The 15,476-nt window shown below is 35.7% G+C and overlaps 1 protein-coding gene across 1 annotated transcript; it reads right to left on the reverse strand.

The window, feature by feature from the left end:
• Positions 1-123: 123 nt before the first annotated feature.
• LOC127436746 (phenylalanine-4-hydroxylase-like) lies at positions 124-14,882 on the reverse strand. Its single transcript, XM_051691072.1, has 13 exons — positions 14,736-14,882; positions 12,577-12,693; positions 8,731-8,914; positions 6,551-6,639; positions 5,980-6,047; positions 3,810-4,006; positions 3,298-3,433; positions 3,083-3,152; positions 2,886-2,942; positions 2,658-2,753; positions 2,190-2,323; positions 1,974-2,089; positions 124-1,002 (listed from the first exon to the last, which is right to left on the reverse strand). The coding sequence occupies exons 1-13, from the start codon at positions 14,778-14,780 to the stop codon at positions 959-961; spliced, it is 1,353 nt and encodes a 450-aa protein (XP_051547032.1). The 5' UTR covers positions 14,781-14,882; the 3' UTR covers positions 124-958.
• Between the last annotated feature and the right edge of the window lie 594 nt (positions 14,883-15,476).

Genomic DNA, 15,476 nt, shown 5'->3' on the forward strand with positions numbered 1-15,476 from the left:
GCAGGGAGTAGGAATAACATGTGGTGCTCTCCAAGGTACTGAAGCAAACTGTGCGCATACTGTTTACTAAATTACAAATACGATAAACTGCAATAAATTAAATTGACACAAAAACACCAACAATAATAATAACAATAATACACTTTATTGATAACTTGAAATATATCATAACAATGCATGCGTAACATTTCAATTCAATTTCTTATGTCTTTAAAACAGCCACCGACGAATTATATTTTCAGGCTGCAGAATTGCGTTCACAGTGAAGCGTTACTATGTTTTGCAAGTAGCCTGTTCAGTTAAACTACTCCATTATTAAACTTCAGTTTTAATTTGGAGCATCTGAACAATGTTTTAAATCAAATACATTTTACTCGAGAAAGGATTAATCCCCCAAATGAAATTCCTAATTTCCTGGTGGCCTATCATCAAGCCCTTGTTCTTGTGATTTCATTAATTGCGCGTGCTTGGAAAAATTATCCCGTGAATTATAAAGCAACACTGTACAATAAGAAGCAGCAACAGCTGAAACAAAAGTTCGACGGTAAGCAATCTTTATTTTTTTACTCTTAATCTATCCAGAGACAGAGAAAAAAAAGCTAATAATATATAAAATAACAAATACTGCAACCAACCTGCCTTATAATGCTTAAAGCACATTTTTGGTATTTAAAAGCAATTTTTTTTGCATAGCTATTTTGTTCGTAATATTTCGTTATATTTCAGATAAATACGCGGTCAATATTTGGACTTGCTAAATTAGGCTATACAAATGTTCTACATTTGACTAATTTAATACTATGACAAACGTGGTTAGTTCTCTCTCTAGCACAATCTAATTAGTACAACTAAAAGTGATGATATAGGCCTAAAAAGCAAAACTGTATAGCTACTTAAGATTTTGTAAAGCACATTTGACATTCCAGAATTTCCTCTAAAATAGTAAAATTCTCCATCTTCACTCCATCTTCCTTAGGGCATTGCAAAGGACTGAGATCTCACCTGAAAAAAAAAAAAAAAAAATTCAGTTCTTTTTCTTAGTCAAAAAAGAAAAAGAAAAAAGAAAAGAAACAAAAGGCCTAAGTCAACATCATGATTTGTGTGCAAGTTTTGATCTATGTTCTTTAATAAACAAACAGCAGAGAAAGAACTACTAAACTGAAGAACTCTCTATGTGGCTTGTTATTATGAACAATGTGCAATTTTTAGAGGAATATTCCGGATTCAGTACAAGTTAAGCTCAATCAATGGCATCTGTGACAACTCGTACCTCCTTTTCTCTAAAAAAAGGAATAAAAAATAAAAATGGTTACAGTGAGGCACTTACAATGGAAGTAAATGGGGGCCAGTTTTTTGGTGGGCTTAAAGGCAGAAATGTGAAGCTAATCATTTTATTAAAGCACTTATTTTAATTCTTCTGTTAAAACTTGTGATTATTTGAGATGTGAAGTTGTTTAAATCATCCTTTTTATGGTCGTTTTGGGGTTTTAGTGATTACGGTCTAACGTTGTCATGGCAAAAGAGTTGTAAAATTGGATATAACTTCACACAGAAAAGGTTAGTAAGAGTTTTTATCATTTATGTCTTGTAGCGATACTTTTGAAACAGCGAGAATTTTAAAGTTTACGGATTGGCCCCATTCACTTCCATTGTTAGTGCCTCACTGGAACCCAATATATTTGCTTCTTCTTTTTTGTTGTTGTTGTTGTTGTGGTTGTAATCAACATTATGCTACAAATGCTATTGATTGTGCTTAATTTGTATCAAACCCGGAATATTCCTTTAATTTGAAAATAATTACAAAATAATTAATCTTCAATTTTGGTGCAGAACTTTCCTATATATATATATAAAATAGTATATATAATACTTGATCCTATTATTATGGGGGAACCTCAGTTTAACTATATTATATATGTTTATTATATTATATAGAATAATATAACAATAATATAATATAACAGAAGACACACCACTGATGCTGTCAGCCAGGTTTTTCAGCTGCTGTGTGTTGTCCAACACCTCAATGCTCTGTGTGTATGCATTGTAGTGCACTGAAAAAGGTTTGGGAATGGTGGCTGCAAATCTCCTATAACAAAAAGAAAGCATGCAATTACATCATTGGAAAATACTGAGGGTTGGTTGGGGTAGGGCGGATTTGGGTGATGCTTAAATTACAATCACTTTACCTGACTTTTTCTTTGGCATCCTCAAAACTCTCAGCCACAAAGTAAACTGGCTGGAACTCTGTGATGGGATACTTCTGCAGGCACGTGCTCTCTGGCTCAAAGGGCTGGAGTTTTGGTTTGTCTGTCAAAGAGTACTTCAAGCCAGAAATATAACATTTTAAATACAATAATTTGAGCATATTAAATATAATAAACATATTTTCGATCTGCTTTCCCACCATGGACATTTTTATGTGCATAAGTGTCTGATGTAATTGGGTAACATGCTTGTGTCTCCCTGCTCCTCCTTCCCCACTGAACTACTTCCCCACTGCTTATATTTACCCAGTCAGGCTACAAACCCACAGTCTGAATGCTCATAGTGAACACTGTGTTGTGTAAGCCTCTATATTAGAGCCCGGGGCAGGGAACCGGAAGGAGTATATTAAGCAGAAGGCACCTTGTTGTGTCTCTATTACACATATGCACCTGGAGTTCTCCAAAAGATGAGAGCAGACCAGCTCCATAAGCTTTTACTTCATTTCCTTGCTTGCACAGACCGAATTCCACGGTGAACCAGTAGACCTGAAAAAACAAAAAAACATATTACCTTACAATAATCAAGCAGTTCAGTAAAATTCAACTCAGAATTGCCACTTCATCTAATTCTTCCAACATTTGTGAAGATGTCTAATTTTAACCTAAAGCCATACTCACTGTAGCCAGCTTCTCAATGAATTCATCAGGTGCGCCCAAGGAAGCAAGTCCAATTTCCTGATCAGACAGAAAATGTCATCACATTTGGACATTACATCACTGATAAATGTGCATTGGAAATGAACCACTGCTGCATCCTATTCCTCAGATATATTTGCAACTTGCACTAATGTGGCAAACATATAAGGGCATCAAACCTGTGAGAATTGGGCAAAACTTGGGTCAGCAAACAATGGGACATGTCCCAGCAGCTCATGGCAGATGTCCCTGATGGAAAAAAAAATACATGCTTTAGCCACTGTATTATTACCTGTAATAATTGTTATTATATTATTGCCAATGTGACAGAGAGGAATTTCCTCGTATCACATTGAAACTACATAGCCTATGACATGCCTATATGTGTACTCACGGCTCAGGTGTGTACATGGGCTTGGAGCTATGGCGTATGTACTGGGTAGAGTGAAACACTCGGAAGGCGAGACCAGCCAAGAAGTCCCGAGAGGAGAGGAGACCTGCCACAGGGCGCAGCCGGAAACCTGTGCATGCTGAGAAAAGCAGAAAAGGATGAGTTAGTTTGTAAGTGTATTAAAATACAAAAGGCTATAGGCTATAAGGCACTTAGTAATATTTCTATGACTTAGGCAGCATGAGAAAAAATGTGCAATGTTTTCCCACATCCACCAACAGAATCCACTTAAATCAGGATTTAAGCACATACACTACATATTTTAGTAGTTTTTTTTTTCAATATAATTTTGTGGAATGTCTTGAATATAAACTGCAATGATTTTCATAATGATTTCTTTGACTGCGCTGCAATTTTGCGTACATTTAATTGCCCTGTTGAAGTATAAAAAACAACGGAATTTGGCTTTAACTGCATGTTGATTACACTGAAGCAGCTCTACTGAATGATCTTACACTGCAGGTAGCGTGAGATGTCCTCTAGCTGTGGGATGTTGTCTTCACGGTACCCACAGTATTTCTCCAGCAGTGGGAAAACACGGTTGTGTTCACGGCAGGCGTGTGTGGGGTACAAAGTCTTCAACTCTTTGAAAACCGTTCCCCATGTGGCCTTCTCTTCAGCAGTGTATTCCACATGAGGAATAGGCTGTCCACTATGAGAGGAGAGGATGGAGATGATTAAGCTAAGTGATCATTTTCAAGAAACTATTTATACTCATATATGGATGATTTTTCAATTTTGATTACTTCTTGAAAAATGAAAGTTGGTCAAAATAAGTATCATCTATGTTAAAACATATATCACATGTCCAAGAAAAAAGATCTGATCATGGCCTTGACTAATGCTAATAATTTGATTTTGTGTGTGATGGTAATGACGTACGATGGTGATGACAATTTTTTACTTTTTGAAGAGCTTGGATAATCTTTGGACTTAATAATACAACAAATTAGCTAGCAGTTAATGTACTCAGAACTTAAAAAAAAAAAAAAAAAAAATTCTTCAAGCTGAAATGTCACTTTTTCAGTATTAAAATACTTTCTCCTATCCCAGCTTAATATGCAGAGACAACTATAAGTAAGCCATTTATAAGTTAATTTTCTCCAAAACTGTAAACACTGTCTCTGTGGCACTATAAAAATTCCTGTGTTGGTTTAGAGCAACCCGCTTAGACCCACCCCATCAACCATACTCAACCAATGGCGTTAGTTGGGGGCAGGGCTATTGGCAGATGAGAGGTGTATTCAGAAAGCTGTTTTGAAAACATTGTTTATTTTTGCAATTCCATTCGGTGCCGGTAGTGGTGCAGAAATTACATACTTCAGCTTTAAATTCGAAACAGTTTGGTAATGACATCTAATAAAGTTTATTGCCAGATCATGCAGTAAAAACATTAAATATGATTTCATATCTGATCTTGTCTGAAACCGTCACTCTGCTACCCTGACATAGGTGTGCTTTCCTGTCATGCTTAATTTTTACATTATAAATGACAAATTGTACACAAATGAATTGGCAAATAAAAAAAAAATTAATTCTTGAAGTACGTGCAAAGTTTTTCATTTTAATATATTTTATAAATTTACTTAAGAGAGGAAGTCAAAAGGAATATTCCAGGTTCAATACAAGTTAAGCTCAACTGACAGCATTTGATAGCAAATTTCGACTTGTCCCAAAAATCTGGGTTACAGTGAAGCACTTAGTGGAAGTGAATGGAGCCAGTCTGTAAACATTAAAATACTCACTGTTTCTAAAGTATAGCCACAAGACGTAAACAATATGTTTGTTAACATGATTTTAGTGTGATAAAATCACTTACTAACCTTTTCTGAATAAAGTTTCTTGGCACGATAGCGTAACACTGTTAACTCTAAAACGACCTTAAAATGATGATTTAAACAACTTTACAGCTCAAATAATGCACAAGTTTTAACAGAAGAATAATTGTATGTGCTTTAATAAAATTATAAGCTTCACATTTCTGCCTTTAAACTCTCCAAAAAGTGTCTAACTGTAATCTCGATTTTTGTTTTTAAGAAAAAGAGGGTTGAGTCGAAATTTATTTAGTGGTAATCAACATTATGCCACAAATGCTGTCGATTGAGCTTAACTTGTATTACACCCAGAACATTCCTTTAATGTTTCATTCATCAGTACTGAAAATGGCTTGACAAAGATTACTAAAATATTTGTACTTCAAATTAGCACAGAAACCAGGGCTGTTTAAGTGCACAGAGCATGCACTGTAGCTCATAAAGTATGTCATATCTGTGTGAGTGTAAGTTACAGAGAGATGAGGGGTGTTCTTATTGATTGAGCGTGTATGTAAATGTGAGCTTCCTCAGGGGGCGTAGCATTCAATGCTCATGCCCTTTGTAGTGGCTATGTGAATAATGCATCTCCATTATGATGACAAAGCTACCGGCACTTTGGACTGCGCTGGGACCCTGTAATTTACTCCTTTTGTTAGGCAGGGTAATTTTCCATAGAAAGCACACAAAAAAAACAAAAATAAAAAAAACAGGGAAAGAGCTAGAGGTGGAATGATCTCTGTAACCCATGGGAAAGTGAGGGGGTTGAAAGAGGGGTGATATAAAGAGGGAAGCACATGGGCAAAATAGTTACTGTCTGTAGTTGTAGGCAATGTCAGCAAATTCCTTTCTCCTGGCTCGGTACACCAGGTCTGTAAAGCCCTGTGAATGAAAGCCACAAGAGAGTGATGTTACAGTGTGTGATCTGTGATCATAAAGTAGATCTACTAGGTCTGATCTCTCAGTAGCCTTTGACAGTGTTACTCAGTCCCATGGCGCACAGACTCATTCAAATGAAGCCTTTGTAGAGTGTTTGCTGCTCATGATGAATGCATTTCAATTTAATGACGGCTGGAAAGGGGCAATTATTTATAATTACAGAGGCTCAATTAAAGCGATGACATCAATTTGAGGGCCCCTGCCCGTTTCCATTAGAATACAGAGTGATGCAGACCCATCCTGACTGTGGGTTTTTAGCATCACATGGACAAACTTTGCATCTTTCAAAACACTCTTGTACACCCACACACGCATGTTTTTAAATAAAAATGAAGAAGTTCTCTCTCACTCTCTTTCACTCACTCTTTTCTCACCCCTAACCCCCTCTTACATGTACTCTTACAAAAGATGCATGGAAACACACACACACAAACGTAGTGCCTTACAGGATGGTCTGCATCCAGCTCTGACCCATAACTGAGAATCTGGTTGGCAAAACGATCCAAGTCCTGGATGTCATTGGGGAACCATGGAACTTTTGACACCAAAAGAGAGAGAGAAGGACAACAGAATATTTTTGGTTAATGACTGAACCATTCATTTATTTTGTATTCACATATAGCAACTGTCTAAAGCATTTGGATCTACAATCTGAAAATGTATCTGACTATTAGCCGAGACCAGGGCTAATTGTCAGACTTTTACTCCAGTGAATATTTCTCAGAGTTGGTTTATTTTTGAAAGTCAATTTCTGTAAAGGCACACACCTGTCACCAGTGTAGGTTGTAATCAGTATCTAATCTAATCTAATCTAATAACTTTTTAAGTAAAAAAAAGTAGTGTAACAGTGTAACATTACTTTTTATTAATTCTTGTAATCAGATTACAGTTATTAACTTTCAATTAGTGTAATTACTTTTAAGTACATTACTTGGATTACAGATTTCTGAAATAATACAAATATAAAAATAATATGGACAATTATATATATATATATATATATGTATTATGATTCATATATACATAAAATGATTCATGTATCAGCAAAAATTGTTTTGTTCAACAGAAATTGCAATCAATGAATATGCCCCATAGAAATGTGACACCCTGCCCTGACATTTATGAAAATACCCTTTTCCTGAGAACTTAGTTTAACCTTTCTGTTAAAATCTAACTTCATATAGTTGATGTTTATCTTAATATATTACAGCATGATTGTATTGTGCTCACAAAACTTATTACATAATATTATGATAATCAAATTGTATTTGGAGCATAGAATTCACAAAAATATTTACCATTAAGGCTAATTTAAGGCCACATCTACATTAATCATCTAAGTTTGAAACCTCCCTTTTTTAGTAGACAAACATCATTGCTTTCCAAAATATGTGATTGTGGAGAAAGTATTTTAAAGTCTCCGTTTTCAGTGTAGGATATGCTGTTCCAGTGAGAATGAGAGGTGTAAACGTAACAAAATCGATTAGTGTTGACGTGGCTTAAAAACTAGAAGTTGGAAACCAACAACAACAAAAAAGCTAGAGACAAGTAACTTACAGTTACTGTAATTAAGACCTTCTGACAATGTCCCATGTGACAACTAACACTTGTCTCCCCTATACGTGTTTCTTGATTTACATATAACATTTATAAAGTTCTACAGACCATTCAGTCTTAAATTTCTATTGTCTTTCCACTGTGTGCTGGAAACCAGTTTTATAAAAATTTGATTAATAAATGAAGTTCCGGATATGTGAGGAACTTGCTAATAACGATGTGGTGGCCGCTAGCACTTGTGTGCTAACAGAGATAAATGTGATGACAGTAAACAGAAAGTGTTGTGTGGAGAATGAGCCAGGGGGTGACAACACAATCCAGGCTATGAGGCTATATCTCGCTCTACATCAACCAGGGCAGTGTATCTTCTAGATTTATGACAGTTAAACTCTTTGGGGGTTCAGCCATCACGACAGAGAGTTTAGCAGCGATGTCCTGCCTGAGGCCATCAGAACAAAAGGCCTAGAATTGAGGCCTGCTGAAGACCCAGACTGGTTTTTCTCATAGGCCATAAATATCTATAAATGTCTCCTGCTGTGTGTTTTCTTATTGTATAGAGGGTGGAATTGTGATGGGGGCAGTTGGTCTGTCAGTCTGTTGAACTTTGCCTCCCACCCTGCTAAACTGACTCACTGAATTTGTTAAATGCACTTCGGAGAGACACAAGACATTTCAGCAAACTAATGTGATTCTGGAAACAACCAATAAGAGGGGCTGAAATCAAGGGTCTGCCCCATCCATCTCCATAGTGACATTTATTGGCGTTTACGACATCAGTTCTATTTCTGTACACAAGGTTTCTGTTCTACACATTCTATACCATATCATATTCTTGACCTCATTTGCACTCTCTTCTGTTGATCTCTGACACCGAAATATCTTGAAAGTCTGAAGAAGACCAGCTTTACCAGTCTGGGAGTCTACTTACTGTAGATCATCTTAAGCCATCTAAGACCAGCAAACCTGCTGGTTTAAGATGTGTGTGTGTTTATTTTTTTACTTTCTTTTTGTCTTTCTTTTTTCTCTCTTTCTTTCTTTCTTTAGACTGCCACCCCACTTTTTGTTTCACCTGTGTCTTTCTGTTTGTTGCGAGACAGCTCATGCACTTGGCCACTGATCTGTTTGCGCAGACTATCCACAACTTCGTCAAGAACATTTGAGGAAGCCGAATCCACACTGATGAAGAACTCATATTCCAATTTATTCTTGCGTGATGGACGGGACTCAATGTGGGTCAGGTTAATGCCTTTCTCCTGTAAAATACACACAATAAAAGAAGAAAACTTAGGACAGAAGGGCCCAAATCTAAACTGGGAAATCAACTAAAAGAAAACATCATAAACATAAACTCTTATGTAGTAATATTTATCTTTAATCTTTATCATGGCATTCTGAATTATTTCTAAATATTTATATTAATATTAGTATCCTGCTGATGAATATGTTACTTCATATTTACATAATTAATGTTATATTTATGTACTCTTAACTTGGCTTTTTTAAATTAATTAATTGCTGTTTAAGTACACTTAGTAGAACATTTTGACAGTCACAGGTTTAAGTGGCTTAATACTCCCAACAGAAGCCAGGTGTGGAAATTTGACTTAAAAGTGAACTATCACAATCATATTCAAATATGAGTTAGTCTAAATGACCACAAGGTGGCTCTCAAGTCTAGCCAAGGAACAATAATTTCAGACATAAACTAACCAACCAACTAACTAACTAACTAACTAACTAACTCTCTCTCTCTCTCTCTCTCTCTCCCTCTCTCTCTCTCTCTCTCTCTCTGTCTATCTGTTCATATATGAGGGCTTATACCCCAAACACTTATTTTTAAATCTTAAAAAACTAAACAAGTATTTTATCCACACTAAAAGCAAAATGTTTAAGATGCAATATTTACATGACATGATGCAGAGCATTTTGTGTGGCCTTCACCTTTCCTAATAACTTGCCAGTAAAACAAATTACTATACTGCATCAATAGTTGCACTGTTACACATACGCGCACCTACACGCACACGCACACGCACACGCACACACACACACACACACACACACACACACACACACACACATATGTTGGTACAGCTATCCTTATGAGGACTCTCCATAGACATAATGATTTTTATACTGTATGAACTATAGATTCTATCCCCTAACCCTACCCCTAAACCTAACCCTCACAAAAAACTTTCAGCATTTTTACATTTTCAAAAAAACATTGTTTAGTATGTTTTTTAAGTGATTTGAATTATGGGGACACTAGAAATGTCCTCATAAACCACATTTATAGCATAATACCCTTGTAATTACCAGTTTGTAACCTAAAAAATTTCCTCATAAACCACTTAAACCTGCCCACACACACACAAACTTTGCAACTGAAATTGACATGTGCAGCTTTTTCTTGTCCAATAGGAGAGAGGGAGGTTTTGTGAGATGTAGATGCCCGTTTAAGCCAAAATGTGTTTGTATTTATGTAGTTTTACAAAAGCAGAGGGAGGACACCCATTGCTGCCTGCCATAGGCCCGTAGAGGAGGTGGGTTTAGAGTTTACAACCTCTCCATTCCTTTTTCAATATATTTTCTTTCATCCCATTCCAGCTGTTACTGACTGAATCCATATGGATCTGCATGTTTTACCACTCACAAAACAACAGACAGAATTGCTGCATTATTTTTCTACATGTTTGTGATTTTTCTTTTTTTTTTTTTTTTTCCAGTGCTGGGTCAGTGTCAATGGGTTCATTCTGAGTGTTTGTTTTTACCCTCTCCTTCTCTGTTCTTCAGGTGTCTGTCTGTGTTTTTATAGTGCTGCAAAGCCACCATTACTCTTTGGTCCACATTACCAGGTTAATAATACATGCTAGTCTATTCTGTCAATCATTGCTGAACTCTAGTATGAGTTTTTGAATACTATCTGCAACAAATGGTGATGCTTAATGAGAGGTTTGTGCTTTGAATCTATTTTATGAAGTTATTAATTAATTTCATATACCTGGTAAGCTTTGTTGTCTGCACTGGATGGTAAATGAAAAGTTGACATGAAATACTTTTAGGCATTTGTGTAAATGTCCTATGGGTTGACATGGTAAACCTATAAATATAAATACTATATAAAACCATTTTAAACAGCATTTCGATAATTATTTTTTTATTATTTGCATGCAGATTTTATGAGCTCATATTAATTGAGAGAGTACATGGAATATTTGTATTCAGTATGTAATATTTAAAGAAATTAATTTGCCACACCACAGCACAATTTGAACTGAATTAGTAAAGGCATCAAAAAATGTTACACATATAAAGAAAAACTTACATGTTACCAAAAATATACACTTTCTTTTTTACATTCATATGAAATAAAACTAAATATTTATATTGATTAAAAAAAAACTTGTGTTTTGTGTCAACTACACAAATTCAGAATAAAGAGTTATCCAGCCATTATAAGTTTAATGTTTTACAGAAGCATCTTCTCTAGTAAACTGATCTGGACTGGTGTATAATTAGGAAAGATGGAAGTCTCTGGAAGGATTTGTGTGTATGAGGTATCCAGAGTGAGGGAGGAGAGTATGGAGGGGAGGAGTATGGGGTGTTTTAAGGGGTGGAGTAGGGTGGTACAGAGTGACCAATCAGAATCCAGCGACCAAGCTTTTATCTTTATATGGCACCAGGGGGTACTTGTTTGGAACATACACATTATTGATTTGCACAAGAGCACCAGAGAAAAACGGCATAACGTCCAGGCTCATTAATTTGTTTTTTGAGTTGTATAAAGGTTACATTTCATTGCACGTTGTTCACAGAAAAGTCAACATGGTCCCAAATCAAGAACACAGAAAGTCAACATTGTCCCAAAACAAGAACTACTGAACTTTTATATAACTAGGGAAGAATTTTCAAGAAATCTTGGCAGTATTGCAAGAATGCGTATGTGTGTGTGTGTGTGTGTGTGTGTGTGTGTGTGTGTGTCTATTTGTGTTTGTATGTTGTGATCATTTAACAGGAGGTTTTATGGTTGTTCTATCCATCTGAGAGTTTATCCTAAAAACAGAACAATATGGACCAAAGAGCACCTTAAACAGAGTGTTAACTTTAACCTTTAAAGAATCGGCCAATCTGGAATTGACCAATCCTTCCCCTCTACCATCTCTGCATGGTCACACAAACACACATGCAGCTTAACTCTAACGAGTCTTACATACACGTTAACCCTTTAACAATGTGGGTAATCTCATTTCTTCTCATTAAAACTGAATGATCTAATTTTGAGAGCACACAATTCTGCTTTTTCATTGTAGGTTTAAATTTATATTGCGCATGCCAGCTTCAGCAACATATTTTTAATACAGTGTGAACCGATCACCGACAGTTCAGAATAATATTTAAAAAAAAATTGGTTTTCTATGCTGAAGGTCTCATAAAAAGTGTGGATGATTCTGCAGAAGCGCTTGGTCTCAAAGGTTTGATCAGATTTACTTTGACATGACCTGTATGCCATCAATCATTAGCACCTCTACAGGAATCTTCCATTAGGAGCACATGTCATTGTAAATTTTACTCTCTAGTCTATATTTTACAGCATTCATAACCCAAATTAAATCAATGCATCATATTTACATAGGTGACATACAGTTTAACATATTACTGGGTTGTGTGGTCAAAATGTTCTTTAGCTGATGGCAGGTTACAAACTTATCTAACCTTAGACTAACCTAACCTGCAAACAAAACCTTACATCACCTTCACAGTATTGCCTAATCACTCACAAATAAGGCGTTTGACCTTTACGTTTTGCTTTACGCTAAACCAGACATGTGGACGTCTGACGCCTGTAAGGAAAAGATTATATATATTACAGATTTCATAATACAAAATGTATTTCCCCACTCTATACACTTACCTCAAACAGTCTGAGAGCCTTTGCGAGTGCGCCAACCTCTTCCTTCAGGGAGAAGATGCAAGACAACACTCCTGATTGGTTTATTGGTTCTTCCAGGTAGGAGGAGGTCAAAGAGCCCTGTCAAACAAACAGAGAGAATGACTTAAATGCACAAACACACAATCATCAACAATGTGAAATTGGAGAACCACTGTATCCTAACGTTTTAAATACATTTTTATTTGATATTTGTCCACCTTTCTTTCTATGATCCCTAAAATGTTCAACATTAGTTTATCTTTTCCCATTTTTCCAAAGGACCTTAAATGGCCCACCTCTTCATGTGAACCCAAACAGCACATATGATTTTTAAGATCCAACAACAAAGCAAAACAACCGAGGCGTAACTGTCACTACTCACATTTCTTTCAGTTGCTTTGAAAAGGGGATGTCCACCAAGGAAATTCATGTAAATCTAAAAGTTTTTGTGTGTATGTGTGTATGTTCTGGCATATATGGTTTACAAGGACACTTTTTTAGATTACACACTGGTAATTACGAATGTATCAAGCTATAAACGTGGTTTATGAGGACACCCCAAATATCCCCATAAATCAAATGACTTAAAGGGATGAAAATTCTCTCATCATTTTATCACTCTCATGCCATCCCAGATCAATATTAAAGTCCTTTTTTTTACTGTAAATTCTCCTCCCTGCCCCATAGCTGGCGATATTCATGAAAATGCATATCTCCAAAAACAAGAGACGAAAGTGGAAGTGAAACAGGACATTTATATTGATCTGTTTTTCACCTATACCTAACATATTACTTCTGAAGACATGGATTAAACCACTGGAGTCTTATAGATTACTTTTAAGCTGCCTTTATATGCTTTTTGGAGCTTCAAAGTTCTGGTCAACATTCACTTGCATTGTATGTACCTACGGAGCTGAAATATTCTTCTAAAAATCGTAATTTGTGTTCAGTAGAATAAAGAAAGTCTTACACATCTGGGATGGCATGAGGGTGAGTAAATGATGAGAGAATTTTCATTTTTGGATAAATTATTCTTTTAAAAAACATACTAAACAATGTTTTTTTTATTTTTTTTTTTTTATGTAAAAACACCAAAAGGTTTCTTTGAGGGTTAGGTTTAGGGGTAGGATAGAAAATATAGCTCAGTATGAAAACCATTATGTCTATGGGAAATCCTCGTAAACCATATATTCAAGCATGTGTGTGTGTGTGTGTGTGTTTGGGTGGTTTACAAAGACATTTTTTTAGGTTACAAACTGGTAATTATAAGGGTATTATGCTATAAATGTGGTTTATGAGGACATTTCTAGTGTCCCCATAATTCAAATCGCTTAAAAACATACTAAACGATGTTTTATTGAAAATGTAAAAATGCAGAAAGTTTTTTGTGAGGGTTAGGTTTAGGGGTAGGGGTTAGGGGATAGAATCTATAGTTCGTACAGTATAGAAATCATTATGTCTATGTAGAGTCCTCATATGGATAGCCGCACCAAGGTGTGTGTGTGTGTGTGTGTGTGTGTGTGTGTGTGTGTGTGCACGCAGAGGGACTTTAAAACTCTTGACCAAAGTCACACTCACATTCCTGTGATTTAAAGTGTCAATATCATAACTCTCACCCTTCCCTGGACATAATCAGCTCTAATACACTTTATAGGTAAAAAAATAAAATAATATACAATACCCCCCACGAGCATCCAAAATATATATTGAAACAAATCAAAAAGTTAAAAGAAAGTAAACCAATCAGCAATCTTTGTCAATGACTTAATAACTTGACAGCATCAGATACATATTTCTGACTAATTTAATCTATAAAGCAACTAGTATAAAAACGTATTTATTGCAGTCTTTATATTGATGGTACAAAGCTTGCCTTCATTGTGTGGTCTATAGAGAATTTTCCAGTCAGGTGTGACAATAATAGGCAGAAAGGAACTGCATTGTCATATGCACAGAATGCCCCTAATTTACTCTTTTGAGTTTTCTGCAGCACTTAGCTAAAACTCAATTCTAAATTAAAACCAGTCAACCTGTTAGTACACAAATCTTTATTCTTGTTGTCTGAGATGTTGTGGAAGAATTATGTATAACAATATAATGATAATTATAATATATATTTCTAAAAATTGAGAATGATTCACCTTTTTCCCGTGTTCCCCGTTGCTCTGTCTGAGACCTGCGTCCATTCTTGCTAAAGTCCTCAGGTGAGGTCGTTGTGCTGGAAGCTTCAGTCCACTTTGTGCAACCCATCCAAAACTCCAGCACTTTAAAAGCACCACGTGACACCACACCCCCTGAGCGTCCCGTGTGCCTGTCACGCGACGAGTTGCTTGTAACCCCTGGGATGTTGAGAGACATCTGGTTTGTATTGTCCAGGAGGATAGATTTTAGCGGGGTTATGAGAAAGGATGGAGTTCAAAGTCAGGATTTCATAACGATTACTTTGCTCTTTTGTGTGTCTTCTTATTTGAATGACTATTTAATAAGCTTGTGAATTTATTTAGATAATTAATAATAAAAAAATTAAATAAAAAAAGATAAAATCTAGTTTTAAGAATGATGAGTGATAAAATTGGAGTGAAAAAAATAAATAAATAAATAAAAAAAAAGGACAAGGGAATTAATCCTTTATCACTTCGTCTGCATCCACATGTTGATGTTCGATTTATGACCAAACGATGGCGCCAGGTGAGCAAATGTACAAAGTCAGCCGTTGAAAATATTACAGTTTTACAAACAAAGGCATTTTTGTGTGCATTCAGTTCAATAAATAATAAAGAACTTGGAAGCAAAAACTACAACTTTAAGCAGATACATCTTTTATCTTGTCTTATGTTAAATTTATTGACACCTGTTTGGCACACGTGCTCATACTAACGATG

The sequence above is a fragment of the Myxocyprinus asiaticus genome, chromosome 47, assembly GCF_019703515.2.
Source record: "Myxocyprinus asiaticus isolate MX2 ecotype Aquarium Trade chromosome 47, UBuf_Myxa_2, whole genome shotgun sequence".
NCBI classification, from domain to species: Eukaryota; Metazoa; Chordata; class Actinopteri; order Cypriniformes; family Catostomidae; genus Myxocyprinus; species Myxocyprinus asiaticus.

Bases quoted from the DNA above. Each gene is read 5' to 3' on its own strand.
- LOC127436746 (XM_051691072.1), bottom strand. From the start codon at position 14,780: ATGGACGCAGGTCTCAGACAGAGCAACGGGGAACACGGGAAAAAG. The intron at 3,434-3,809 runs GTAAGATCATTC...TGCTTTTCTCAG, and splicing joins CATCTCACGCTACCTGCAGT to CATGCACAGGTTTCCGGCTG. The intron at 2,754-2,885 runs GTGAGTATGGCT...TTGTTTTTTCAG, and splicing joins TCATTGAGAAGCTGGCTACA to GTCTACTGGTTCACCGTGGA.